At 32.1% G+C, this 27,124-nt stretch overlaps 11 protein-coding genes and 2 pseudogenes across 13 annotated transcripts, besides 5 other annotated features; 12 read left to right on the top strand and 1 right to left on the bottom strand.

The window, feature by feature from the left end:
• Positions 1–6,003: part of a mobile genetic element that runs on past the window's edge.
• Positions 4,370–5,989: a mobile genetic element.
• Positions 6,004–6,159: 156 nt separating the features above from the next.
• TVAGG3_0904230 (proteasome regulatory particle assembly) lies at positions 6,160–7,323 on the bottom strand (the record flags this gene model as incomplete). The annotated part of the gene is made up of 1 exon (XM_001301184.1): positions 6,160–7,323. The coding sequence occupies one exon, from the start codon at positions 7,321–7,323 to the stop codon at positions 6,160–6,162; it is 1,164 nt and encodes a 387-aa protein (XP_001301185.1).
• Positions 7,324–7,904: 581 nt separating this feature from the next.
• Positions 7,905–9,245, top strand: TVAGG3_0904220 (U4 snRNA binding; the record flags this gene model as incomplete). The annotated part of the gene is made up of 1 exon (XM_001301185.1): positions 7,920–9,209. The coding sequence occupies one exon, from the start codon at positions 7,920–7,922 to the stop codon at positions 9,207–9,209; it is 1,290 nt and encodes a 429-aa protein (XP_001301186.1).
• A 2,719-nt stretch (positions 9,246–11,964) lies between these two features.
• Positions 11,965–12,886: a mobile genetic element.
• A 47-nt stretch (positions 12,887–12,933) lies between these two features.
• Positions 12,934–13,083: a mobile genetic element.
• Positions 13,084–14,948: 1,865 nt separating this feature from the next.
• Positions 14,949–27,124: part of a mobile genetic element that runs on past the window's edge.
• On the top strand, positions 16,794–17,612 carry TVAGG3_0904190 (phage tail repeat-like family; the record flags this gene model as incomplete). The annotated part of the gene is made up of 1 exon (XM_051251462.1): positions 16,794–17,612. The coding sequence occupies one exon, from the start codon at positions 16,794–16,796 to the stop codon at positions 17,610–17,612; it is 819 nt and encodes a 272-aa protein (XP_051077036.1).
• On the top strand, positions 17,752–18,114 carry TVAGG3_0904180 (uncharacterized protein; the record flags this gene model as incomplete). Its single annotated transcript, XM_001301186.2, has 1 exon — positions 17,752–18,114. The coding sequence occupies one exon, from the start codon at positions 17,752–17,754 to the stop codon at positions 18,112–18,114; it is 363 nt and encodes a 120-aa protein (XP_001301187.2).
• On the top strand, positions 18,133–18,375 carry TVAGG3_0904170 (serine threonine-protein phosphatase family; the record flags this gene model as incomplete). Its single annotated transcript, XM_051251461.1, has 1 exon — positions 18,133–18,375. The coding sequence occupies one exon, from the start codon at positions 18,133–18,135 to the stop codon at positions 18,373–18,375; it is 243 nt and encodes an 80-aa protein (XP_051077035.1).
• Positions 19,266–19,904, top strand: TVAGG3_0904160 (phage tail repeat-like family; the record flags this gene model as incomplete). The annotated part of the gene is made up of 1 exon (XM_051251460.1): positions 19,266–19,904. A coding segment is annotated over one exon (639 nt), but the record flags the coding sequence as incomplete, so codon positions are not given.
• On the top strand, positions 21,119–21,252 carry TVAGG3_0904150 (annotated as a pseudogene). Its single transcript has one exon. A coding segment is annotated over exon 1 (134 nt).
• Positions 21,369–21,770, top strand: TVAGG3_0904140 (uncharacterized protein; the record flags this gene model as incomplete). Its single annotated transcript, XM_051251459.1, has 1 exon — positions 21,369–21,770. One exon carries the CDS (start codon positions 21,369–21,371, stop codon positions 21,768–21,770), a length of 402 nt encoding a protein of 133 aa, XP_051077033.1.
• TVAGG3_0904130 (uncharacterized protein) lies at positions 21,790–21,945 on the top strand (the record flags this gene model as incomplete). The annotated part of the gene is made up of 1 exon (XM_001301187.1): positions 21,790–21,945. One exon carries the CDS (start codon positions 21,790–21,792, stop codon positions 21,943–21,945), a length of 156 nt encoding a protein of 51 aa, XP_001301188.1.
• Positions 21,965–22,549, top strand: TVAGG3_0904120 (phage tail repeat-like family; the record flags this gene model as incomplete). Its single annotated transcript, XM_051251458.1, has 1 exon — positions 21,965–22,549. One exon carries the CDS (start codon positions 21,965–21,967, stop codon positions 22,547–22,549), a length of 585 nt encoding a protein of 194 aa, XP_051077032.1.
• On the top strand, positions 22,856–25,008 carry TVAGG3_0904110 (annotated as a pseudogene). The gene has a single exon. A coding segment is annotated over exon 1 (2,153 nt).
• On the top strand, positions 25,065–25,925 carry TVAGG3_0904100 (uncharacterized protein; the record flags this gene model as incomplete). Its single annotated transcript, XM_051251457.1, has 1 exon — positions 25,065–25,925. One exon carries the CDS (start codon positions 25,065–25,067, stop codon positions 25,923–25,925), a length of 861 nt encoding a protein of 286 aa, XP_051077031.1.
• On the top strand, positions 26,129–26,791 carry TVAGG3_0904090 (uncharacterized protein; the record flags this gene model as incomplete). The annotated part of the gene is made up of 1 exon (XM_051251456.1): positions 26,129–26,791. One exon carries the CDS (start codon positions 26,129–26,131, stop codon positions 26,789–26,791), a length of 663 nt encoding a protein of 220 aa, XP_051077030.1.

Below are 27,124 nucleotides of genomic sequence, written 5' to 3'. Positions count from 1 at the left end.
TAAAAATCATTTTCATTAACAAATATAAAAAGTGACAATTAATATTTTCATTAAATGCATATTTAATTATCAAAACAATGTCGATTTAGCTTGAATGTTCATTATAAATATGTAAGTTTAGGAAAACAAAAAATAATTAATTCTCGCAAAGAAACTTATTTTAAAAGAACCTAAACAAAAGTTCATATAATAATAAATCTAAAAATAGATATTAATTTAAACGAAGATAATGAGAGAATGGGGATGTTGTAAAACAATGAGACTTAATGATCAAATAATTAAAATAATAAAATTAATTAAAGGAAAGCTAAAATAGTTTAATGAATTTTTATAGATTGATTACACAATCAATGTTTCTGTGTCAATGTACATCAATCAACATTGTTTCATTGAATTTTGTCTTTCACCAAGAAGATTCAAGAACAAAGTTTTGTAGTTTCAATAGATTGATTACACAATCAATGTTTCTGTGTCAATGTACATCAATCAACATTGTTTCATTGAATTTTTGTCTTCATATATACTTATATATTACTGTTCCTATTTCCCTTATTATTAATTTTCAAATTCTTATAAAATAATTTTTTATTCTAAATGATTTGTCATAAATTAATTAATCTCATTTCCAAAAATATCATCTTCTGTAATTTCGAATTCATTGATATTTATATCATCGGATTCTTCTAATTTAATTGTAACAGAATTTGAAAACTGCTCATCATTTTTATTCAGATATTTTTCAATTTCTATATCTCGATAATCGGCCTCTCCAAATCGAAATGATTTTTTATGTTTTTTGATTATTTCACTTGGTATTTCTGCACGTTCTAATCCAAAATTAGATGTGAATACATCTAACTCTTGTTGAATTCTTGTCAATGGTATAAAATACGATTTTTATGATCAAAATTGTCATTTTGCTGCCTTGCATATCGATGAAAATATACCTTATCAACTTTCAATAGGATGTAAATCATATGATAAATAGTTGGATGTGGGAATGCAATATGAGAGTTTAACACTTTGTTAAATGACTCAACTCCATTATTGGAAAAGATCATATCAGATACTTTCAGCTTGTTAATTACATCATACTTTTTACCCCATGTATTTAAGAAATATTTTGCAAAATCATTTATTTCTTTAATCGCATCTAATTTTTTGCAAATTATTTCAAAAACTTCTATTGGAACAAAAGGACATGCACATAATAGTTTTAAAAGTGATTTTGCGCAAACATCGTTTTCATCACATAACTTTTTGAAATTTTTAACAAGAGCTGCTATATAATGAAATATACAACCAGTGACTGTAGTTTCATCATTGACTTTAGATTTGATTGATTTCATTAATGCATTCTCAAAATCTGATGTAATGATTTTATATTTTCCCAATGATATACTAATAAGAGGACATGTGATCATTAAATTAAAAACTGTATCATAGTTAAGTGATGATCTTCCTGTCATTAGTACATGAAGGAAAGGTAAATATAAATTTGTAGCTTCATCGTATACTAAAAGATTTAAGAGCTGCCCATTTGCTAACTTAATTGGAACGATACGAAATGTTCCATCTATGAAAAGATGGTTGCAAGTTTTAGCTCTTTTTATAAAAGCTGGCAACCGAAGAAATAATAGTTAGTATCATCTGAACTTGAGTAATATTGGGTTATATAATAATCTGTGCTGTTATACTTTTCTAATAACTTCTTAATTAATTCATTTTCGCTTAGTTTGATTTTAGGCCTGATCTCGTAGTATAGCTTTGCTATTGTTTGAGGTGAAATATCAATAGTATCATCATGTGAAGAATTGTATTCAAATATGAGTTGATTTGAATATTGTCGAGCTTCAGCTAGTGATAACAATGGATTATTTTGAATATAAGTTGATATCATTGATTCGAATTCATACCTGATTTGATGTGTTCCATTGATTTCAATCGAATATTTGATTTGGAGCAGTTGTGTGGAGGATTTATTTCGTGGATTGACGCTTTTATATTCGAACCAGCTGGAAATAATGATATAATTTGTGAATAACCACATTTTTTTCGTTTGGCACAATAATAGTGTAACTCTAAATGATCATTCTTGCAATAATAACGTTCAAATCGTAATGGAGTACCTTGAGGATATATCGTTTTCCTATAGGCAAGTTTGTCAGAGTCAGATATACTAAATGTATGATAAGTACGTAAAATATCACTAATTTTTATTCTCTGGGCTTCTTTATCATCTTTGTTCAATATATTGTAGTTTGCAACACATTGTTCGCAAATGGTTTTGGAAAGATTATATTGACTCCTTTTGTCGGAAATACTTTGATATACTTTCGCATTATCAATAATAATTTGAGGGTTAATAAAGTTATCAAAAGATAAATTATCAGTTATATGTGGTTGTTGTTTAGGAAGAGTCTGAGCTGGAAGAGATTGTTGTTGTCTCTGTTGAGGAAGAGTCTGAGCTGGAAGAGATTGTTGTTGTCTCTGTTGAGGAAGAGTCTGAGCTGGAAGAGATTGTTGTTGTCTCTGTTGAGGAAGAGCTGGCGCTGGAGGAACTTGGATGTTTACTCTATTTACTTGTATAAAATTAGGAGGTAATTTGAGGATTGCTTGCCGAAATTTATTATTATTTGATTTTGGTTTCAATATGCGTCCATTAATATTTTGATGACCATCAGTAATTTCATCATTAATATTTAAATTTCTTTCATTAATGTTTTGATTAATATTTGAATGGCTATTAATCGTTTCCCCGTCAATATTTGAATTTCTTTCATTAATGTTTTGATTAATATTTGAATGGCTATTAATCGTTTCCCATCAATATTTGAATTTCTTTCATTAATGTTTTGATTAATATTTGAATGGCTATTAATCGTTTCCCATCAATATTTGAATTTCTTTCATTAATGTTTTGATTAATATTTGAATGGCTATTAATCGTTTCTCCATCAATATTTGAATTTCTTTCATTAATGTTTTGATTAATATTTGAATGGCTATTAATCGTTTCTCCATTAATATTTGGATTCCTATTGCCAATTATATCATTAATATTAAGCGCGTTTCCTGATTTAATTTTATCTGATTTTACATCTTCAATGATATCATATGAATCATCACTTGATTCAACATCGCTATCTGCTTTAAAAATCCCTTCTGCTAATACTTCTGTGTATTTTTTACCATTGCTATCTGTCCTTATTGCAATCATTTGACCTTTTATATCACTTCTTCTAAATTCTCTTACTTGTTTTAATAAGCAATTAAGTTCATATCCATATTCTTCGATTGAATCCATGTTCAGTATTTTCATAGCAGTATCAATGTCATTTCTGGCTGAAAACAATGCAATTTGTGAAATATCCATATCATATCCACATTTTATTAAATCCTCCAAATTTGATAGTTTAGTTGAAGAAATTATTGGATTGTCAAATAGTTTAGAGGCTTTTTTGACTCTTTTATTTCAATTGTCATATCTGAATAATGTTTAACATAATTAAACAATTGTATCTTCTTTGAATCTTTTTGTAATATAAAAGTCTTTAGTTTAAGATGAAATACTTTGGAAGCATATAGATATAATGATAGACAATGTATTTCTTGAGGAGTATTGACTTTTTTAATTTTATTTCCATATTTGAGCGTGATAACCATATCAAAAATGAATAACCTTAATTTATAAATCTGAATTTGATTTTAATAATAAAAATAATATATATAATGTAATTCATGAATTATATTTTTACACTTCATTTTACCTGAACAAATATAGCTGATATCAAATAACAATTTAATATAGAAATTGAAATTGTTATATATGCAATGTAAATACACATAATACATATATTATAATTTATCAATGATTATTGTCTAGACCAAAATTTGTAGATGGAATTATGCAATTTCTCAATTTAAAGTCCCAGCTGTTTGTATAACAACTTCATATTGAAATTTACTAATAAACACGGTAAGTTTCATAATTTTTATTATGATGATCTTACATTTGATTAAAATCGACGATTTTTCAATTGGAAAATAGTGCAAAGTAATAAAGAATATATTTAGCAAATTTTAAATTTTTTTCAAAAATTTTAGAATGAATCTTATAGAAGGACTAGCAAAGATTTAAAGGAAATTTGAATAAACTCATAGAATTTTTGAAAGAAGAAGGGAGATTTGAGAGGATTTTTGGTCAGAAAAATATAGAATTAAATGAATAATTGGGTATGATAAGATAAGTGAAGGTAAAAGATAATTTTAGTAAACGAAAACGTGTAAAGTTGAAGCAAGGTAATATTTTAATCATTTAAAAAAGAAAAAGAGGAAAACTTGTTCTTGAATCTTCTTGGTGAAAGACAAAATTCAATGAAACAATGTTGATTGATGTACATTGACACAGAAACATTGATTGTGTAATCAATCTATTGAAACTACAAAACTTTGTTCTTGAATCTTCTTGGTGAAAGACAAAATTCAATGAAACAATGTTGATTGATGTACATTGACACAGAAACATTGATTGTGTAATCAATCTATAAAAATTCATTAAACTATTTTAGCTTTCCTTTAATTAATTTTATTATTTTAATTATTTGATCATTAAGTCTCATTGTTTTACAACATCCCCATTCTCTCATTATCTTCGTTTAAATTAATATCTATTTTTAGATTTATTATTATATGAACTTTTGTTTAGGTTCTTTTAAAATAAGTTTCTTTGCGAGAATTAATTATTTTTTGTTTTCCTAAACTTACACATTTTATAATGAACATTCAAGCTAAATCGACATTGTTTTGATAATTAAATATGCATTTAATGAAAATATTAATTGTCACTTTTTATATTTGTTAATGAAAATGATTTTTAAGTTATAAGGTGCCATAACAATTGACAAAGAGTTATACATTTGTACAAACACATTTGTACACACTAGCATATTGTAGCAGTTTATATTACAAATAAAGATTCGCTTTATTTTACGAGTTTCAAATTTAGATCTGAACCATGTTGAAGATCTTTCAAATCAATACGACAAATACATTTGTATACACTAGCATATTGTAGCAGTTTATATTACAAATAAAGATTCGCTTTATTTTACGAGTTTCAAATTTAGATCTGAACCATGTTGAAGATCTTTCAAATCAATACGACAAATACATTTGTATACACTAGCATATTGTAGCAGTTTATATTACAAATAAAGATTCGCTTTATTTTACGAGTTTCAAATTTAGATCTGAACCATGTTGAAGATCTTTCAAATCAATACGACAAATACATTTGTATACACTAGCATATTGTAGCAGTTTATATTACAAATAAAAATTCGGTATTTATTTTTATAACTTATTTTTTATTACATAGATTTTAATTCTAACCGAAAAATATTTCTAATCTATTTATATACATGTATTTTACTTAATGACATTGATGATATATGCAATTTATATGCACGTTTATCAATTATCAATATGAGCCATTGTATTGTTCATGGTAGTAATATTTGAATTTTAATAGTTGTTATCAACACCACGTAGCTTTTTGTCCTAAATTTATACTATTTGGTTCCGAAATAAGATTATAAATTTTTAAATTTAAATTCGACTTTTAAATACACTACTGATCGATTGCTTATATTGAGTTTCTGCTTTGCAAACAAGTTGAGGTTATAATTGTAAGTTTATTTGTATGAAATAAGAAATAATATATGTGACATTTGGATTTTATGCTACCATTTTTCTAAACAGGTGGTAGTGAGTCATTCACTTAAATATTGAGTAATCTTCAATAATGTGTAACGAAGATTTCTCTGAAACCATTAAAATAACGTATATAAATAATCGTATGTCAAAATGTGTGCCTATTTCAATTTTGCACACATTTTGACAGAAATTTGAATGAAATTTAGAGGTTTTTCTTCAAATTTGAATGATGCTTGTCAGAAAAAGTGTCAAAATGTGTGCAAATGTGTGCATTTTATCCATCTCCTTTTTACATTGATATTTGCACCATGTGAAATAAGGATTTCGGCTGTTTCTTTACTATTTTGAAATGCAGCAATATGAAGGGCAGTGTCTCCATCATCACTTTTTATATTGATATTTGCACCATGTGAAAGAAGAACTTCGGCTGTTTCTTTGTGATTAAGACATGCTGTAATATAGAGGGCGGTTTTCCCGTCTTTGTTTTTTTTCGTTGATATTTGCACCATGGGAAATAAGGATTTCGGCTATTTCTTTTTTATTGCCAAATGCAGCAATATAAAGTGCTGTTTTTCCATCTTTATCTTTTAGACTGCTGTTTGCACCATGTGAAAGAAGAAATTCAATCGTTTCTTTTTTACCTCTTGCTGCAACATGAAGGGCTGTTTCTCCATCTTTATTTTTTGCATTGATATTTGCACCATGTGAAAGGAAGTATTCCCAAAGGGATGGAATATTAAACCTTGTCGATTTAATAAAACAATTATTAACATCATTAGTTTGATCAAAATAAACCAAAAATGATTCAAGATTATTGTAAATTCCACAGTATTCTAAATCGATCTTTAAATTGTATTCATTCATCAAGAATGTAACAAAATCAATGTTGTGTGAAATAATTGCATAGTCCATACAATAAGAATCTGGTTTTTGATATTTCAAACATTCACTCATGATCTCTTGATTTCTTCCTAAAAATGAAAGTTTTAGACATATTTCAGTTATTTCTGAGTTAAATTTTGTTCTTAATAACTTAAAACAATCAACTGCTCCATGGTAACAGCATAATTCAAGCAACGAATATCCTTTGTAGAAATATGGATATAATACGCTTTCAAGTCTTTGATTTTTATCAAATCCTTCTCTTTCTGTGAAAGCAATGAATTTTTCTAGGTCATTATCCATAATTGCTCTGTAAATTGTATTTTCTGGATGAATGTCGAGATCTTCGGATTTGATTTTTTCGAAATCAACAGATTTGTCTAATTTAATTCCGTATTCTTTATAAAACAGGAACTTTAAATGATGGTCAATATTTTTGACCTCTTCAACATTATAATCATCATATATATGTTTGGCAAGTTCCAAGTATGACTTTGTATAGCGGTTATTATATTTAATGATAGCCAAAATATTTTCGATAATATTTTGGGGAAGGTATTTCTTTGAATCAATCAACTCTGTCCTGATCAATTTGTAAATCGAGTTTAATTCTTCTTCGTTTTCCGTTTTTAGCTTATATAACGCATTAAATGGATCGATGTGATATTTGAAGATATTTCGCAATTCAGTGAATTTATTGGGATGAGTGTCTTGATCAGACATTAAAAAATTTAAAGTCATCGCTCTTAGGTATGTTATCAAAGAAGTATTTTGAGCTATTTTTAGAATTGTTTTCGACTAAACTATTCTTAGAATGGGATTTATGAACTATTTCAAAATTTATTTATGAACATAATCAAAATCCATTCATTATATGCATAAATTTCGTGAGGATAAAAATATTAGAAAGTAGATATGTCTTCTGCTTCAGTATATTGAGGAATATGACTGGGAAAACTACTTTTTCCGGCTGAAGCATATTCATTATAGTTATATCTTTGTCATGTATTATAGTGTTTTCGTATTTGGGGTTATAGTTTTTAATCTTATTTCTCATTGATATGTAGTTTTAAATCGTTGCTTATAAACCTGACATTTCGCATAGTCTCAGAATTAAACACTCATTCTTAAATTTTCCTTATTTCTCACTTTTAATGTTAATTTCTTTCAAATTTCCCTGTAAAAATTATCAAAATGGAAAAATTTTAGAAAGAAATAGACTTTTACAGTATGCCATATACGTTTTCAGTGATTTGAAGATTTTGACACTTTCGTTGGAGTTTATAATTTTTCTTTTCGAGAAACAAAAAAAAAACTAGATGAGTCAGCTTAAAATTCAAAAATTAAATCTACGATTCTATCCACCAGGACTCACCGTAGTCCTCAACGATAACGGGGAAACAAAAACAGAGAATATTGAACTTCCACCTTTATCTGTTTTGACAGATTTACATGTTTTAGCAGAAAAAATTGTATCAACATATGAATTTTTTAATACAAAGCACACAAAGAAAATCGAAGCTGCATTAAATCAAATTTTAGACATGCAAACAATTGATTATTCAGATTTCCAACTCCAACACATGCATCAAATGCACGCAATGCCATTATCAGACTGTTCCTTCAACAAAATGGGCGATATGTTCGTTACTTCTTCATATGATCATACTGCTTGTGTTTGGAATACAGAAACAGGCGAACAGATTGCTAAATTTGTTGGACACACGTTACCAGTATACAGCTGCTGCTTTAATAATCCGTACGGAACCTTAGTAGCTACAGGATCTTTTGATAAAACAGCAGCAATTTGGTCGGTCGCTGAAAACAAGTTAGTTTACAGATTAGGAGGCCAATCATCAACAGATGGACATACAAAAGAAGTCGTTACCGTTGCTTTCGATCCAGATTCGCAATACGTTGCTACAGGTTCTATGGATTCTAAAGCAAAGATCTGGGATGTACAGACAGGCCAGCTACTACAATCCTTAGAGGAACACACCGGCGAAATCGTTTCCGTTCAGTTCCATCCATCAGAACCACTTTTATTAACATCTTCATTCGACAAAACGGCCAGGCTATGGGATATCCGTACAGGCGATTGTATTTCAGCTCTCAGAGGCCACAAACGCGAAACTTGTGCTGCTTACTTCAATTCCGCCGGAACAAATATCGTAACAGGTTCTTTAGATAGTACTGTAAGAGTTTGGGATGTCAGACAAGCATTAGCAATACACGTACTTAAAGGACATACATCAGAAGTCGTTGCTGTTGCTTATTCTCTCGATGGATCTAAAGTTGCTTCGTCGTCCATTGATAAAACCGCTAGAGTTTGGTCGACCACAACCGGAGAATGCATAGCAATATGCGAAGGACACACAGATGAAGTCGGAAAAGTGACTTTTAACCCTCAAGGCACAAAAGTACTCACAGCAAGCGACGATTTCACTTGCAGGATATGGGATGTCAATACAGGAAGAGAACTTGAGTGTTTGTCTGGTCACCAGGACTACGTAACAACTTGCGCTTTCAATTATTCAGGAGATCGCATTATTACAGCTTCTAAGGATAACACTGTTAGAGAATGGAGAGCAATGAAGACGGAGCACTAATCTTTCCTTATTTTTTTTATAGAAATTAGTTCATATTTTATTAATTATATTTAAAAAGTGTTTTTTATTAATAACAGTATTATTTTTCACAAATTTTATTTGTTTTCATAAAACAACCTTGTTGATATACAACTTGCTAATGTTGCAAAATTGATGGAACTCTCTAAACTACTTTTTAATAGAAAAACTATCAGATTGTAAAATAACTTTAATAGCTTCTAATCATGCAAAAATTGCAGGATTGGATGCTTTATATGGAGATATAATTTAAATTGAGAATTGGTAAGTAAAACAAATTGTATGCTTGTTTTATTCATCTTTGTTATTATGTCGAATTTGAGAGAGTAGATGATGAGTTTCAATATCCTGCTACTGAAATATAATTAATTGTATGTCTTAATTCAAAAGTCACCTTTGAAATTAAAAATCTGACATTTTTGATTGGGAAAATCTGACTATCACTCCAAATTTGTTAAACCAAAGTCGAAAAGATTTATTATCCAATTGGACTTTAGTGAATGGGACTTTAGTGAATGACTTCTACGTCACATCAGTATATTTCATTAACTTAGGAGATTCTGGTGTGATTTCTCTGAATTCAAGTCAAAGTAATTCTTTAATATCATATAGCACATTTATAAATTCATCAAATAAAAAAGAGCGTGAAGGCGGCTCTGTTACGACCATTTGCAAACAAAATGCTATGCAAAGACTATGCAGTATCGGATCGGAATCCCAAAATGGCTTTGCATTTGCCTTTATTCAAATAGTATGTGATGAAAAAAATATTAATCATATTTCAGAAATCTCGATATTTAACAATAATCCGAATACATTTTCAAGTAGCGGAATCTATATCGGGGTTATTTCTAATAAATATCCTAAGATCGCTAAATATTCTTTTACAAAAAATAACTTAACATACAATGATGGCTCTGTCTATATTACATTCGACATATCAGGATCCGTAAACTATTCATTATTTGAGCGAAATTCAGCTGCTGAAACGAATTTATACCATTATTATATGTCCACCTACTACCATAGCATTGTATTTACAAATAACTCAGTATCTAGCATAAGTTATGATCCTCGTGGAATGATATTTATTGAATATGCATATGCTGAATTTGAAAATTGTTATTTTGCAAATAACAAGCATGGAGAAAGTTTTTTATTCAAAACATATCATAATCAAGATACTTTCAAACTTATCAAATGCTTATTATTTACCGAAAATTCTAATATTTTTACAGGTTTTGGACAATATTTTAATGAAAGCCCTCAAGAGCCAGAAATATATCTAGATTTATTCTCAACCGAAAATTGTCCAAGGGAAATTTATATATTGAATTATAAAACTGGGATCACAACTTCTTTTAGTCCATGCTCTATTATTCTAAGCAATCTAACGTGCAAAAATAAAGCCAAATTCTCTAAATCAAAGCTTTCCCCTTTTAATAAAAAATTTACCCAGATTTGCTTTACTTTTACCACCTCTCGAAAGCTGGGGACACCGCCTATCGTTGGGAGTAGCTATTAAATAGAACCACCAAGGGTATTTTTCGAACTGCCGGTGTAGTGTAGTGGAAACATCTGACATAATGATTTGTTATGCCAAGGTTTGATTCCCATTTACCCAATTTTTTTCTTTTTTGGATCATGAATTTTTTTTTGGGTCACTATAAGATTTGTTTCATGTTCTAAATCTGCTGCATATGTAATCTATTTTTATTTACCTATTTTTTAAAAATCTATTGGATTGCCAAATTTGAATATATTTAAAATCATAAAAATCCAAAAAAACTATAAATATATGTTTTATGCATAGTGCCGATACTCAAATATCAGATTACTTAGATCCATGAATAATATCCGAATTTTTTTTCTTAAAATTAAACTTCAAAACTTCTTGCAATCTTATTCTTAATCAATTGTAAATTTTTAAAACCATTTTTTAAAATAATTTTGCGTAAATTTTATTCTCATGTTGTTTTAATCGAAAATTGATACATTTTCAAAAAAATAATATTGACTTATGAAATTCATTTTTAAGGTGAAATAGTATTGTTTTTATTAAAGTATATGAATAATATATAAAAAATTAATGAATAATATAAGCAGATTTTTAGTTTACAAAACAAATATGAGCAATGCAATTTCAAACTTTTGCTGGCAATTTCGATATTGCTCAAGTTTGTAGTATTTGTGATACCTATAACATCGGCTTAATCAAAATTCGATTTTTCTTATGAGTTATTGAGAAAATTTGATTGCAATGAGAAGGATTTCGACGTTTTTGATAAACTAAGAGCTGAGCTTTAGGGGTTCAGTTCATTTATGGCTGTAGTTTGATGCGTAGATCTCTTTTTTATTGTAAATTCTTTCAGCATGGAGATCGAGAATGAATCTTTTGAGAACTTTATGAGTTTTTACACCCGTAAAGAGGTCCTTCGAGGAAAGATAGTCCAGACTACATGAAGATGTGGGTTAACCAAAAAAATCCGATGGTTTCCCCATATTCATGTAGATCTTCGAAAAAATGAGCACCAAAAAAGCCAAAAAAATAGGCTTTTTATTGGATTTGTACACTAGATCAATAATCTATTTAGGATCTGACACTCTTTTTAGCCAGAGATATGAGGTCCTTTCTAGGAAAACGATCTATTCATCCATAAAAAAAATGAATTATCGTTTTCCCCAGAAATTACATGGGGAGTGGTAAAAGTAAAGCAAATCTGGGTATAATGATTAAGGGTGCACACGAGAGGATCATGTAAACTTCAGAATTTAGAACCTTATTTTTAGGCATTATCTTGGCTACCTTATTTAGGCTCGAAAAGCAAAAAATATCAAAAAATACAACTTGACTCCATTATGACCCTTTCATGGAGGTAGTTTTTATCCGCTAGTATTTGCCCTTTGAATCTCTTTACAATTCGAAATCAAATTCAAAACTCAGTAGAAGAAAGGAAGAATCGACTTACTACGGTTGTAATACGAATAAATACATATATTTAATTATTTTTATTTACATAATAATTGTTTGAAGCTCATATTCCATCAAATTTTTAAATAAAAACATTAAAATGTTGAAAATGTTCATATATTTTAATAGGGTTTTGGCACTTTATTGAGGAATTACTACATACATAGTCGAACTGAACTTGATATTTTGAAATTTAAATTATTTATCAAAATTAAAATTTAACTTGAAATTTATAATTATTTAGTCATATTTTGCATAATTCTAAGTAGATTTTGTAAAAAATCAAGAAAGAAAAATTTTAACGTGCTTTATTTTTTCTTTTTATAATAATACATATTATTATATAATTAACATATTCATAATGTTTCACCCTTTCAAAAATATAATCCTCCTCCTCTCAAATAAACGTACATACGGGTGGCCTCTTTTTTCAAAAAATTAAAATTTGAAATTTTGGGCTCAAATATTAGAGATTTTTTCAACCTTCAACGATATATGTTGTCTATATCAGACCTCCTTTCTTTTTGATACTTAACATTGTTCCTAAATCTTAGCCGTTAAGGCTGTTCTGAAAATATTTTTTTTTCGAAAAAAATTCGAAAAAAATTCTTAAAATTCAAAAATCCCTTAATTCCTGAGGATTTTGGAAAAAAGTTTTTACATGAACATGTGTATATTATATGAAGTAGGGCTGTACAAAATCGAGAAAAACATTGCCGTGCGGTAATATAGGGTCAAAAAAATCGCGCCTCGGCGGCTCAGCCGCCTCGGCACTATTAAGTGCGCATTATATTTAATATGTCCTTCTTTTTTTTCTTTCTTCTTCTTCTTCTTTTCCTTTCCTTCTTCCTCTCCTTCCTCTTCTTTCTTTCTCCTTCTCTTTTTACAACAACGTCGAAGATCTTCGAATTTGATTGTTGGAAAAGCATCTATTTCAGATAAAGGATGCCTTTCTCACAGTCAACATACGAGGGTCCTGGCTGAAACGTTAGTTAGTATACATATCTTCAGTACGGTGGCACTGCGCACCTACTTACCCATTATATGTGAATTTGACACTTTACGAAACCACTAACGTATATTTTACAACACAAACGCAAAAACTAACTTAACCTTAAATATTTACAAAGCCGCCAACCACTTCACCTCACTAACGAACTCACTAATGAAAAAATAAACGTTCTCATAAATTTTCTTCTATATCTTCATCGTCAATGTTAACTCTATTGTAGTCATACTTGAAGTCATAAAGTTTCTCAAGTTTTGAAATGCATAGTCTTGTTAACTTACCTTCATCATCATAAGTTTTTATAAAACTACCATGACAATCTTTATACACAGTCAATGTATAATCTACTGGTCTAGGATGAAGTGTAAAGAACATGTCATACTCAGGAAGGAAGAATAAATGTTTAAATGTATGTTTGTTATATTTTTCGATTTGTATGAGTTGCTTTTGTTCTGTCATTTATATAAAAATAAACTTAAAAATAAATGATATCACCACTCCCACACGTATGAAAACATAGCACAAAAATAAATTTAGGTGAAGTGGTGAGATCTAACCTCATTTCTAACCTCTTTTCTACCCTGTTGAATTCATTGAAATCAGATGAGGTTTTGAACCAAAATTTCTAAGCAACGTTGTCAAGGATTTTGAGGAACTAGGGACAGAGTGTGGCAAAGTCCAAGATTTAATTTATCTTCATCTGTTTCATCAGCTATCTCATCTAATATGCCAATATTTTATTCATAACTCGTGGCAAACTCACTAACTTTCATTATGTTCATCTGCATGCTTCATCTGATAGAAAGTATGACTTTCATTAACTCTGTGAGATAATGAAAACTACTAGGGACAGAGACCATGGCAAAGTTTATGACTTTCATTATTTCCAGAACTTAATGAAAACTACTAGGGACAGAGACCATGGCAAAGTTCATGATTTAATTTATTCTCTCACTAACAACAACCACAAACTCCAACACTAACGACAAGTACTAACCTCAGCACAAATGACAAACGCAAACTCCAACACAAACTCCAACACTAACGACAAAAATAAATGTCCTCACTTCTTAACAAAGTAATATGTGCTTCTTACACCACCATAGCTCAAACGTTTCTTTTCAAACATCGATTGAAACTTATTTTGAGCCATTGGCTTTAGTCTCTTTTTCTTCAAATACGCCAAGAAATCTTCTTCACATCTTTTCACTTCATAGCCTTCTTTAAACTCCTCCTTGTTAAGTTCTATGAAATCCTTTATCTCATTCTTTGTTGCAATGGCTTCTTCACGAACGACATCATGAACTATTTCATCATTGTTCTCATGAACGACCTCCTCACTGTTCTCATGAACTATTTCATCATTGTTCTCATGAACGACCTCCTCACTGTTCTCATGAACTATTTCATCATTGTTCTCATGAACGACCTCCTTACTGTTCTCATGAACTATTTCATCATTGTTCTCATGAACGACCTCCTCACTGTTCTCATGAACTATTTCATCATTGTTCTCATGAACGACCTCCTCACTGTTCTCATGAACTATTTCATCATTGTTCTCATGAACTACCTCCTTACTGTCTTTCATAAGCGTTTCAAAGTCTCCTTTACTCATTACTTCAATCTCATGCTGTTCACAGTAGTACTTAAACTCACTGTATATGTCTTTGTTGTATGTTATATTGCTTCCCATGTACTCCATGAATTTTTCAAGCACTTCCTCATAATTCACTGTTTCTTTCTTTCCACGACCTTCTATTATCATACTTGCTTCGTAAATATAACTTCTTGCAGAACCGTCTCGCTTTCTACTTCTCTTCACAAATTCTCTCATCTTGCCACCAAATACATTTGAACTACATGCAAAGAATTCATTTTCCTTCGCAAATTCTTTATATCTTCTGTAGCACTCTGTACAATTCCATCCGGATACAAACTTTTCATAGAACTCCTCGTAAAACATTTGGTAAGGTGTTTTGTTCATTTCGATGAGTTCTTGTTTAGCCCTGGTGAATGGTATCTTCCTTACATCAAATTCACTTAAATCTTTCTTCATGAAGTACGTCAGTAAGTTTGAATAAAACTCTTCATTAAAGCTTTCAATGAGATTTGAGAAATATTCGTAATTTCCTTTGTATCTGCTGCTTACGTCAATGACAACAAATCTTCTGTCGTCTTTGTCAATCTTTACTGAGTTGAAGTTGTTAGATATCATGATGATATTACAAACATTCTCTATCTTTCTTACTGGCTGACACTTCTGATTTAAGTCCAACTGAGTCTCTGTTACTATTGACTTTAGTGCGTCGTGGTTCATGACCTTAGACGTATCGCATGAGCTTAGTTCATTGCATACGATGAGCTTCATGTTCTCAATAGCAGCATTGAATCTACCAACCACATTCTCTATTGCCGTTATATTATTGTTGGCGTACTTGCTAATGAGCTCGCATAGAACATTACTAAGTACATTCTTACCAGTTCCTTGCTTTCCTATTAACAAAAGTACTGTTCCAGTCTTTCCACAAGGATTTTGAACGATGTAGGCGAACCAGTTCAAAACATACTCATAAAGCTCTTCATCCTCATTACATATGACATCGTGAACATGTTTCAAATATCCTTCAATAACGCTTTCATCTACTTCATTCAGTACCTCATACTCATATCCTCTGAAATAGCTGTAAATGTCATCTCTTTCGTCAAAGAATCTCATGCCTGACTTCATAAGATAGTTCTTGTTCTGACCCGCTTCATAAATCATCAGTGCGTTCACATCCTTCTCCTCAATACGTCCTACATAAACACTCTTCATGAGCTTATTGAATTCCTTGCTATCTACTGACACAAGTGTTGTTGTGTCTCGTATTCCATCATAATCTTTCACTAGATATGTCATACGTGCTCCGTCAATAACAACAACACATCTTCTTAAGTCATTTATAACACTAGCTATGTCAATACCTTCTTCACTCATGTACTTATTTCTTCTCAAGTCCTTTAGTGTGAAAGTGTCTCTAAGTTCTATTTCAAACAATTCATTTACACATCCTTTGCAATACTTCTCTATAAAATATTTCTGTCGTTCTTTACTAAGTTTCTTAACAGCTCTGAAGAACCATGTGTTTTGACTCAAACATCCTTCACAACTTCGAGTGTGGTAGAATTTACGAAAAAGTGACACTTAACCTTAAATTTCCAAACACTATTTTTTGATTGTATTTTGTTATTTATATATTTATATATATAAATATATTTATATATGTATATTTATATATGTATATATTTATATATGTATATATTTATATATGTATATATTTATATATGTATATATTTATATATGTATATATTTATATATGTATATATTTATATATGTATATATTTATATATGTATATATTTATATATGTATATATTTATATATGTATATATTTATATATGTATATATTTATATATGTATATATTTATATATGTATATATTTATAAAAAAAAAAAAGGGATTGGGGCTTCCAGGGGCTGCGCCCCTTCTAGCCCCGAAGATGTTTTGTCACTTTTCAGGGAAAAAACATTTTTATTGTATATAAAATGAATTTTACAAAACCACCGTTACCCTTCTTTGGAAATAAGAGTAGATGTAAAGATATTATATTGAGAGAACTTAAGAAACTACCGAATGGTCTAACATTTGTAGATTTGTTCGGTGGAAGTTTCTATATATCTCATTTGTGCCATACCGTATTCCCAGACTCAAAGATTATATGCAATGACTTCGACAACTATATGAACCGTCTCAAACATATACCAGACACAAACAAAATATTGAAAGAGTTAAAAGAAAAGATACCTATAGGTAAGATGGAACGTATACCATTAGATAAGAAAAATACTGTCAGAGAGGTTTTGAAAAAAGCAGAGTATATTGACTGGGATAGTATATCTTCTAGACTATTGTATAGTGGTTCTATAAGAGTTCATGACATTGAAACACTTATGTCAAACGTTTTATATCTTAACTATACAAAGGTTTTCAAAGAGAACATAGAAAAATATACTGAGGGTATAGAGTTTGTGAGATGTCGTTGGACAGAGTTGTATGAAAAATATAAAAACAAGGAAAATGTTTTCTTTATAGTAGACCCACCGTTCTATAACACATACGATTTTCAATACCAAGTAGACTGGACTTTGAGAGACTCTTTAGAAACTTTAGACGTTTTACATAACCATCCATGCTTTTACTTTACATCCGATAAAAGTGGTTTGGAAAGTGTCATGAGATGGTTAGAGGATATACATGACTATGATTTTAGATACGATAAGATAGAATATGAGAGAGGTCCTATAAACCGGAAAAAGTGTCATAACAAAGAAATTTTATTGGTAAGTAAATGTGGTTTGAAATAGGACTACTTGTTTTAGGTTTTTTCCATTGTGTCATTTACTTATTTGACGTGGCAGAAAGATATAGAGAATATGAAGATGAACCACTGCCTGCAAATGTTCAGCATATGTACTCGTAAGAGATATTTTTATCTAATATTAAATGGACGCACAGAACTTAGCGAATGCACAGCAACCTGGACAACCAAACCCAGAGAATATTCCAAATGAAGTTAGAATACAAACTGCAATGGCAAACTATGGTCAAGTGCCAACAGATGTACAAATGCAAACTGCCATGTCAAATGACGCTGCGTTAGGTTTGCCACCATGGTATGCAAATATGAGATGGAAAGAGTTTTATACAAACCCTGAAGTGGGATATAAACAACTCTATGCAGATGACGCGAACACAGGAGTTGACCCAGAGTATGTTTTCTACCAGAGGAGAAATAGAATGTATGAGCTCCAGTTAAAAAATGCTATGGAACTCAGAAGGAAACGTAAGAGACTAGGCGGACATTAGATTTTTACATATAGTAAAATGGGTTTCTTTGGAAGAATAGGAAACTTCTTTCGAAATGTTGGAAGAGGTATATGGAATGGAATAAAAACCGTAGGAAGAGGAATTTGGAACGGAGTCAAAAATATTGGTAAAAGAGTAGGTCAGTTCGTTGGTATTATACCTAAAGACCCTGAACCAGAAGAACAAGCTCCTGTTATACAACAGCCTGAACCTGCACCACAGTCAAGTTGGCAACCAAATCCAACACCTCAACCGTATTAAAATTATATTTTTACCGTTCGATAGTAGTTGTATATGAGACTAAGTTCTAAGTAAAACGCATGGTATAATGGAACTATTCTCTTTCTTCCATCTGTAGTAAACCATACTTGAAAGTCTGAAATACTTCCACTCGGTGGTTCATATAGCTTTGTAGGTTTTTCGTAAAAGTCATTTGCCAAGCATAAAAAAGAGTTTTGTGCGCCAGAAAATGAAGCATGAACTATAATAGCATCTGAGTCGAAAACATTTTCATATGTTCCATTAGGGTTTTCGACTTCATAAAAGTTCGGGTGTACTGGATATTCTGCAGGCTGATTTAACATCCTCAAAAATCTATACCATGCCAAGTTGTTATATTTTGTAGAAATATAAACGTCTTCTCCAAGGTCTTCTATTCTATTGATTTTAACAGTTGCATTTTTCCTGTCATAAACAATATGAGATGGTACTCTCCTTCGTCAATGTTAAACTGGTTTGCATATTCGAGATAGATATCGTTTATTTTTTCTTGAAAAGCTTGAAGAGTTTGTTTCTAAGTTTACAAGCAAATTCACTTGTAAAAGTTTTCCCTGTTCAAATTTCTCATACGTACGTTTTTCTTTGTTATAGTATCGAACTTCAAAAGCGACCGTAAATGGGAAACCATGTATGGCTTCTGAAATGAACTTCATTCTACGAAAGCCAATAGCTTTTGTGACGGATGGGTCTCTTAACCATCTTAACGGGTAGTCAAAACGATAGCCTTCATGCTTTACGGTCTCTGTCTCAAACTTTTGACCGACATTCGTAAAAAGTTCATCTAATGGTTTAGTTGTAGCAACTCTTGAATTTTCTTTTTCTATTGAAAGCATATTTTATCTAGAATAAAAATGTCGAATGAAACAGCGTCTATGAGAGAAATACAACACAACCGACAACTCATTGTACAAGCTCTAAATAAGAACACAACAAACTTTTCAAACTATTCTAAGATATCTGAGTCATTGAAAGAAGGAAACTTAAAACTGACATTAAACCCATTGACAGACGAGTTTCTATTTCAAGACAGTAAGAACCATACTGTTTGTATAAATCCAACAAAAAGAACTTTAAACGAGAAACCTATAGATGAACTTCTTTTGAAAGCAGATATTGACAACAAAGCAGATAAAACATATGTTGACGATGAGTTAGCATATCTGGCTAGTGGGTTAGTGAAGAAGGCAAATAAGGAATATGTGGATGAAAAAGATGAAGAAATTAAAAAAATGGTTGAATGGTACCATGAACGGACATCGAAGATTTTAGAAGGTAAAGCCAATACAGGGTGGGTTTCAGAATGTTTAGACCTTAAAGCTGACAAAACATATGTTAACGATGAGTTAAAGAAGAAAGCAGACTCGACATGGATAGCTGGATATGTAGATGCAACAAAAGAGTATATTTTCGCATGGACAGAAGGAACATACTCACAAAAATATCATAGACATAGCATCTCTGACGTAAATGAACTTGAAGAAAAGTTATATACAAAAGCAGACAAAACATATGTTAACGATGAGTTATATAAGAAAGCAGACAAAACAGAGCTTCAAACATTAAAGACAGAAATACTTCAAACACTATATCCTATAGGTTCTATTTATACGTCAATGAACTCTACCAAACCAGAAGTAGTACTTGGTTTTGGAACTTGGACTCAAATAGTCGACAGGTTTTTGTATTGTGCAAACTCTTCAAAGGAAACAGGTGGAAGAAAACGATTTCAGTGAAAACTTACCTGCACACAGTCACTACATAGATTTAAGTACATCTCAAGCAGGTTGGCATAAGCATAGATTTTGGGATTGGTCAGCAATGAAAAAGGTAAAGGATATGATGTTAAAGACAACGTTCAGTTTGCTATAAATTGTTTCTGGGGTAGCACACAGGGAGAAGGAAACCATACACATCGCGTTTCAGGGTATACGCAAACAACGGACAAAGTAAAGACTACATGCCACCTTACATGACAGTTTACGCATGGTATAGAAATGCTTAGTCGTCATTTTCAACTTCTTTAGCATATTCGTCAGGAGTTGTCTTATATTTGTTAGGAACTGTCTTTGAAAGTATACCACCTTGACCTTTAACAAGTTTGAAAACGAGGTCTGACAATAGTAGTTTTATCTTCTGCTTGCAGTCTGTACATTTTGCCATGTTTGCCTAAAACTTCATAATATTCTCTTGTATACTTTCTTCTATTTTTACGAACACGAACGTGAGTACCTGTCGAGTTCCCATTGTTGTCATAGTCAATAGTATTTTCATATGGGTCGCGTTTAGGTATTTCTATTTTTACTTTGTCACCTTTCTTAAGTTTGAAAGCCTGGCATTCTTTCTTGTTTGTCTCTTTTGACTAAACTATTAAATATATAGTCTTTCTCTAAGTCAGGGTTGTTTTTCATTTCTTCGGGGGAGTGGTTTCCCAAACCTTTTTGTTTACGGCTATTGTAAATATTAAAACTTGTCTCATCTTTGCCATGGAGAAGTGTCTATACTTGTCGTCATATGACATTTCATCTACCTCACCACCTTGTGGTTGGTTTAAGTCTCTTAAGATTTTTATACAACTGTCAATGACACCAAGAGCAGAATGGTTTTGGTCGACAATGAAATATTTGGTTTACATTTTTTGAACGCAGATATTTTTAATATCGTCTGATTTGAAAGAACTTTCACAGTCAGATGTCAGTTTTGTTGGATGGTATTTGTCAACGAATATTGTCAAAGCAGTTTTCACATCTAAAATATTTTTGGACCATAATGGTATGGCTTCACAGTATCTTGTGTTTTGACCGACAAATATTAGCCAGTATGGTGGTCCATCTTCTCTATATCTCGGAATGTTTTCCAAGATATCCATAAACCAAGCATTTGGTGTTGAACTAAAGATTTTTACCATGAGTGCTTTCTTTGTCGCTTTAGAAACATACGGGTCCTTGTTTGAATTCGTCATTTTTAACCCATAAGAAATGGGTTTATTTGGCGCAATAGCAGGAGTCGCATCTAGATTTTTGCCAGCAGTGGGAACACTAGCCAGAGGTGCATTTGGAATTGGAAGGAAGATTTTGAGTACATTAGGTATACTGAAAGAGAAAGCACAACCTATTATACAAACCGTACAGAAAGGTTGGGATGTAGCACGAGATGCAGCAAATCTTATTCCAAATCCTGAAACAAGAGGAAAAGTTCAAGGATGGATGGACAATGTAGGAAGACAAGCAGGAAACTACTATAACAAAGCAAATGACTACTATAACCAAGCAGGGCACTACATGGACCAAGGTGAAAGATTCTTTAACAGAGGATATAACCATGCACAACAGTGGGTAAACAACAACCAACCTCAACCACCTCAAACTTGGGGAATGTAAATTTTTTTACTGAGATGAAATGAACAATACAGCATTGAGACAAATGGGCTCAAGATGGCTTTGTCGGCTTCCAGCAGTTACACAACCACGTGTTTGTCAAGTCCTCCCTATACCTCAAGAAGTTTTAGACCGACTTAAAAAACCTCAACAACCAGTTGAAAACAAACCAAACTAAATTTTTTTACTGAGATGAAATGACCGAAGAAGTTGAAACAGTAGATTTGACACCACAAACAAAAAGTTCAGAACCATTGTCAAAACCTGTCAAAGAACTTACAGATGAAGAGAAAAATTCAATAATAGAAAGTGTGAGGTCTGGAAATACAAACCCTAACTACAAAGTCACTTTTCATAAAAATGGAACGGCAAGTATCTCAAAAAAGAAACAGACTCTCACAAATAAAATATTGAAGTCTGAAGGAATTTTCGAGACAACAGATGGAAAAGTTTACTTCACTGACCAACAGTTCATTATAGAACATCTCATTGACTTAGAGTCGAAATATTCTAAACTTTACAACAAACACAAAAAGTTGAAAGGAAAACAGAAACAGATGGCATATGACATTTATGAAGATGTTAACGACACAACCATACCTGCAAGTGAGGTAAAGTCAAATGAACCGAAAAGTGACGAAAAACCGATAGAAGAAGGGGAGCCAAAAACTGAAGAAAAACCAAAACCAAAGTTTAGTCTCCAGACTAAACCAAGCCAACCTTCATTAGCTGGTATGGGTTGGCGTCAAAGACTTATGGTAGCAGGTGGTTACGTAAAGTAAAAGGAAAAACATTTTTTTATTTTTATTTGAACTGTACGCTGAGTCTGTCGTAAAAGACCGTTGGGAAGACATAGATGAAGAAGTCTTAACAAAACATTGACGATGAAGTTCATGAGAAATTAGATGAAGAAAGTTCATGAGAAATTAGATGAAGAAGTTTTGACAAAACATTGACGATGAAAGTTCATGAGAAATTAGATGAAGAAGTTTTGACAAAACATTGACGATGAAAGTTCATGAGAAATTAGATGAGAAATATGAAATGGCATACCATTTTAAAACAGTATATTTTTTTATTTTTATAAAATGCCCCCGTATAGAATGGACAGAAGGTCTGCTCGAATAAAAGCAGAGTTAGAAAGATATGGTTGGAGAGTTTCAAAGAAGTTTAAATATAGGAAGGGAAAGCCAATAAAAGTCTATGACAAACTGGCTGGTCTGACCTATGAAATGGACTTGGAAACAGCGCGCGCCAACTATCCAAACAGACTAGAGAGGTTAGAAGAAGAGCGTCTTATGAACATGCCTTTCGATGTTACTGAGCCTCAAGTTGAAGGACACGACGGCTTTGCCAGATTCTACTGGAAACATAACGAACAATTGTATCCTTTGAGAAGGAAAAAAGGAAAAGGTGAAGACGCACATGCTCCAATGGAAAGAACAAGATATGCATATGAGAAGTATCGTGAGGTTCGAAGTCAAATTGCATCTGGTCGAACCTTTACAGTAAACTTTGAAGAAGGAAAGAACAAAGAAGGCTTCATGGGTGTACTTGCTGCAATTCAAGACGGAAATAAGAAAGGATACAATCTCAGACTAACCGTAACAGATTTAGATGGTCATATATACTATCACATGGCAATGTCACAACAGCCGCAATGCTTCTTGACGCTTTCAAGACTACAAAGAGAGAACAAATGTTTGACTCCGACTCAGATATTTTGAATGCGATTGAAGGAATTGCAAGCGTGAAGTTTGAATGGTACCAACCCAACCCTCAAGCAGTCAGACAACATGCTGGATACTTCCCGTTCATAAACAAGTCTGACATTAACTTAACCAGGTATGGAATTTACAATTCAATTGAAAAAATTGTCAATGAACCTTGTATTCTTACATGTCTCAGGAACTCTGGTCTTGTTACAGATGAGAAGATGAAGTATCTTGAGTCATGTGTGAAAACAAGGTACATTCTCAGAGGTCAATTGACAAAAATTGCACCGTTGGCAAATGTCAATATCCGAGTCAACATTCCGACTGAGAAAGGTTCTTCACATGACGACTATGTTATTGACTTCAAATTGCCATGGTTGAAGATTGTACTTGTCCACAACCACTTCATGTTGAACGAAAGTCTTACAAACCCATTGTTCGGAAAAGGCAAGTGCAACATTGTCAGAGCTGTTAACATTCTTTTCGAGAAAGGTTTGTTGGAACCAATTCCAGATGACAAGCTGACAGAAACTTTTGTACCAAAAGACGAAACAAACTTTTCATTGTTGGTAAGACCAAAAGTTGTTCCAGACAAAGTTCTAGCACAAAAGAAGTACACAGCTCCAAAAGGAGTTGGATTGTTCGGATACCAACCTGAACCAGAAGAACTTCCAATGAGGTTGCAAGAACTTCAAGATGCTATAAACAAACTTCCATTGAGACATCCAATCGATGTCAAATTGTATTGGAGAGCATCTGAGTTAGGTCAGAAGGTTTTATATGAAACAGGTTGCTTCGACGATGTTTATGAGATAACAGGCGAGGTTTCTCAAAAGATAAGAGACTCGCTTGAATTTCCACGAACCGGACCCATTGGATGCGATAAGTTCGACTCATACGAAAAAATATACTATGTCGACCTTAACGCTGCGTACATGAGGTTCGTCCAATATATCCCGACTGGAATTCCAAACGAAGATGGAGAGTTCCCGGGAAGGAACTATACAGTTGGAAAAGTCATACAACAACTCTATGATATTAGGAAAGCTTCAAACCCCAAACTTGCAATGACAATCAAATTGCTTATGAATTCGACATGGGGATATTCCATTAAGAAACCTCAAAAGATGAAGAGTAAACACTATGAGAAAGTCGACAACTTTGTTGAAAGGTTCTCCCCTTTTGTTTTGAAATACGAATTTACTCAAGGTCAAGGTGGCTTAGTAACCACAGTAAAACCTATTGTCGAACATTGGTCTTATCCTCAGTTCGCAAAGGCAGTCCTTGACAACTACAACAAATTCTTCTCAGAGGTTAAATCCAAAGTGAAGGTATACTATGAGAACATTGACGCACTCATGACGAACGAAGAAGGCTATAACAAACTCATTGAAATGGGTTTAGTCGGTGAGAAAATGGGCTGTTTTAAGCTAGACAAGGTATTTTCCGAAGTTCATGTAATATCCAAGCGCAAGTACTGGGCCATACTTGAAGACGGGACAGAAATAAAACATTGCATGAAATAAAACATTGCATACCATTTTAAAACGTTTTTAAAACAGTATATTTTTACATATATAAAATGCTTCAGGTTGAAAAACAAAGAACAAAAGTAGCAGATACAAAACCGTTAGACTATATCTTTACAAACGCTGGCAGGACTATATCAGATGAAGAAATTTTATCCGGAGCTTACAGGTTTGACTATCCAGTTCGTTGGCTTCAAAGTCCTTCAGATGCAAAGGCAATAGGATTTAGAAGAGTTTTGTTTTCAAATAGAACTAACGCGTTTATGTTCGCAGTATATTTTCATGGTCAGTATAAAGGTTCTGATGGTCTAATAGAAAAATTTGACGAAATGAAGATCTTTACTATTCGTTCAGACGAAAGTCTTGAAAAAACTCTAAATGACTTTCAAACTCAAATGAACAAATACTACTGGGAATTTCAAGAAAAATACCACTCTTTACTAAATGGAACATACTATCTGAAACTAGAATACGATAAGATGAATTCCACCGTTTCATTTCAAAAGATTGAAATTAACCCTCCAAGAGATACAGAGTTTTTATATTGGGGAGTAGACAAACGTTCTTGGGCACAATTTCTTCGGTTACTAAACCAGAACGAACCATTGCCACCAGATGGTCCATTTAAATTTATACTTCCACCAACAGATTTGACAGTTTATAGAAACGTGTTCGACCCTCAAAATGTCATGTGTCATGCAAGTTTCAGTTCAAGCAACAACAGTTTTCTGTGTATCGGTAAGGACTTTTATGACTTTGCTTCTAAATTCTACGAACCACCTAGTAACAGTTTCTCTGACTTTCAAGTTTGGTTCACAACAAACGGTGTGCAGCATATAATACCTTTGTACTATGACTTTTATCTCGAATTGTCTTTCATATATAACTACGGAAAAGTGCTGAAAAAGTACTGAAAAATATATTTTAGGTGAAGTGGTGAGATCTCACCTGTTTTCTCACCTGTTTTTTCACCCTCTTGAATTTTCATGAATTTCCTTAAGATAGAAAAAAAGTGAGTTAAAATGAGATTTTTATCGTTGTGGTCCGACGGTTAAGCCACAAACGAATGTCCGACGGTTAAGCCAAAAATATTTTTTATTTTTATTGTAAGAACAGTATGACAGTCGAAGCAAAAACGTTCACGAACAAATCTAATGGCGAAACATTCACAAAAGGCACTTACAATGGTATTGAAGTCTTACGTAGAGACAAGGATGGTTATATAAATGCAACAAAGATATGTCAGCAGTTTAGGAAAGACTTTAGAAGGTTGTTGGAAAATAAGTCCTGGGAAGAGTATTTTAAGGCATTTTGTGAAGAATATACCAACCCGCGGAATTCCGCGGGTTGCTTTTTATACACAGTTCATGCAGGAATTCCCGATGAAATCAAACAGGTTAGAGGAACGTATGTAGACCCAAGACTTGTAAACTATATAGCAATGTGGGCTTCTCCAAAATATTGCATAGCAGTTGGAAAAATTATGGACTCCATAGACAAGAAAGTTCATGAGAAATTAGATGAAGAAAAACTTGAAGATACAGCAGAGAATGCTAAACCTTTGTTCGAAGAAGAAGTTAGAAAAATGCATGAAAAACAAATAGAACATGAACGTGAGATATGTTCTGGTTATAGAGACTCTCCATACGAACTAGACCAATGGGAACAAGAAGATTTAAAGAGAGAATTTAGAGAATATGAACTCGCTAAAGTTTCATTAGAAGCTGCAGAAGAGAGGTTAAAAGGTTGGGGTCCTTTTGTACAAAAATATTGTGAGTAAATGAACCATTTTATTTTTATCATCGTAGAAAACACACAAAACTCTTGAATTTTGTATATAAAAAGCAACCCGCGGAATTCCGGCGGGTGGTATATTCTTCACGAAATGCTTGTTTTGTTGAGACTTCATCGTCAATGTTTTGTATAAAAAAAGCACCTGCCGGAATTCCGGCAGGTGGTATATTCTTCACGAAATGCTTGTTTTGTTGAGACTTCTTCGTCAATGTTTTGTATAAAAAGCAACCCGCGGAATTCCGCGGGTTGGTATATTCTTCACGAAATGCTTGTTTTGAGGTCGAGCCATTTTTGGCTCCACCTGTTTTTTCAACCAAAA

This window comes from Trichomonas vaginalis, chromosome I, assembly GCF_026262505.1.
Source record: "Trichomonas vaginalis G3 chromosome I, whole genome shotgun sequence".
NCBI classification, from domain to species: Eukaryota; Parabasalia; order Trichomonadida; family Trichomonadidae; genus Trichomonas; species Trichomonas vaginalis.
Note: the sequence above shows the minus strand (reverse complement) of the source record. Positions and strands in the feature narration are given on the sequence as shown.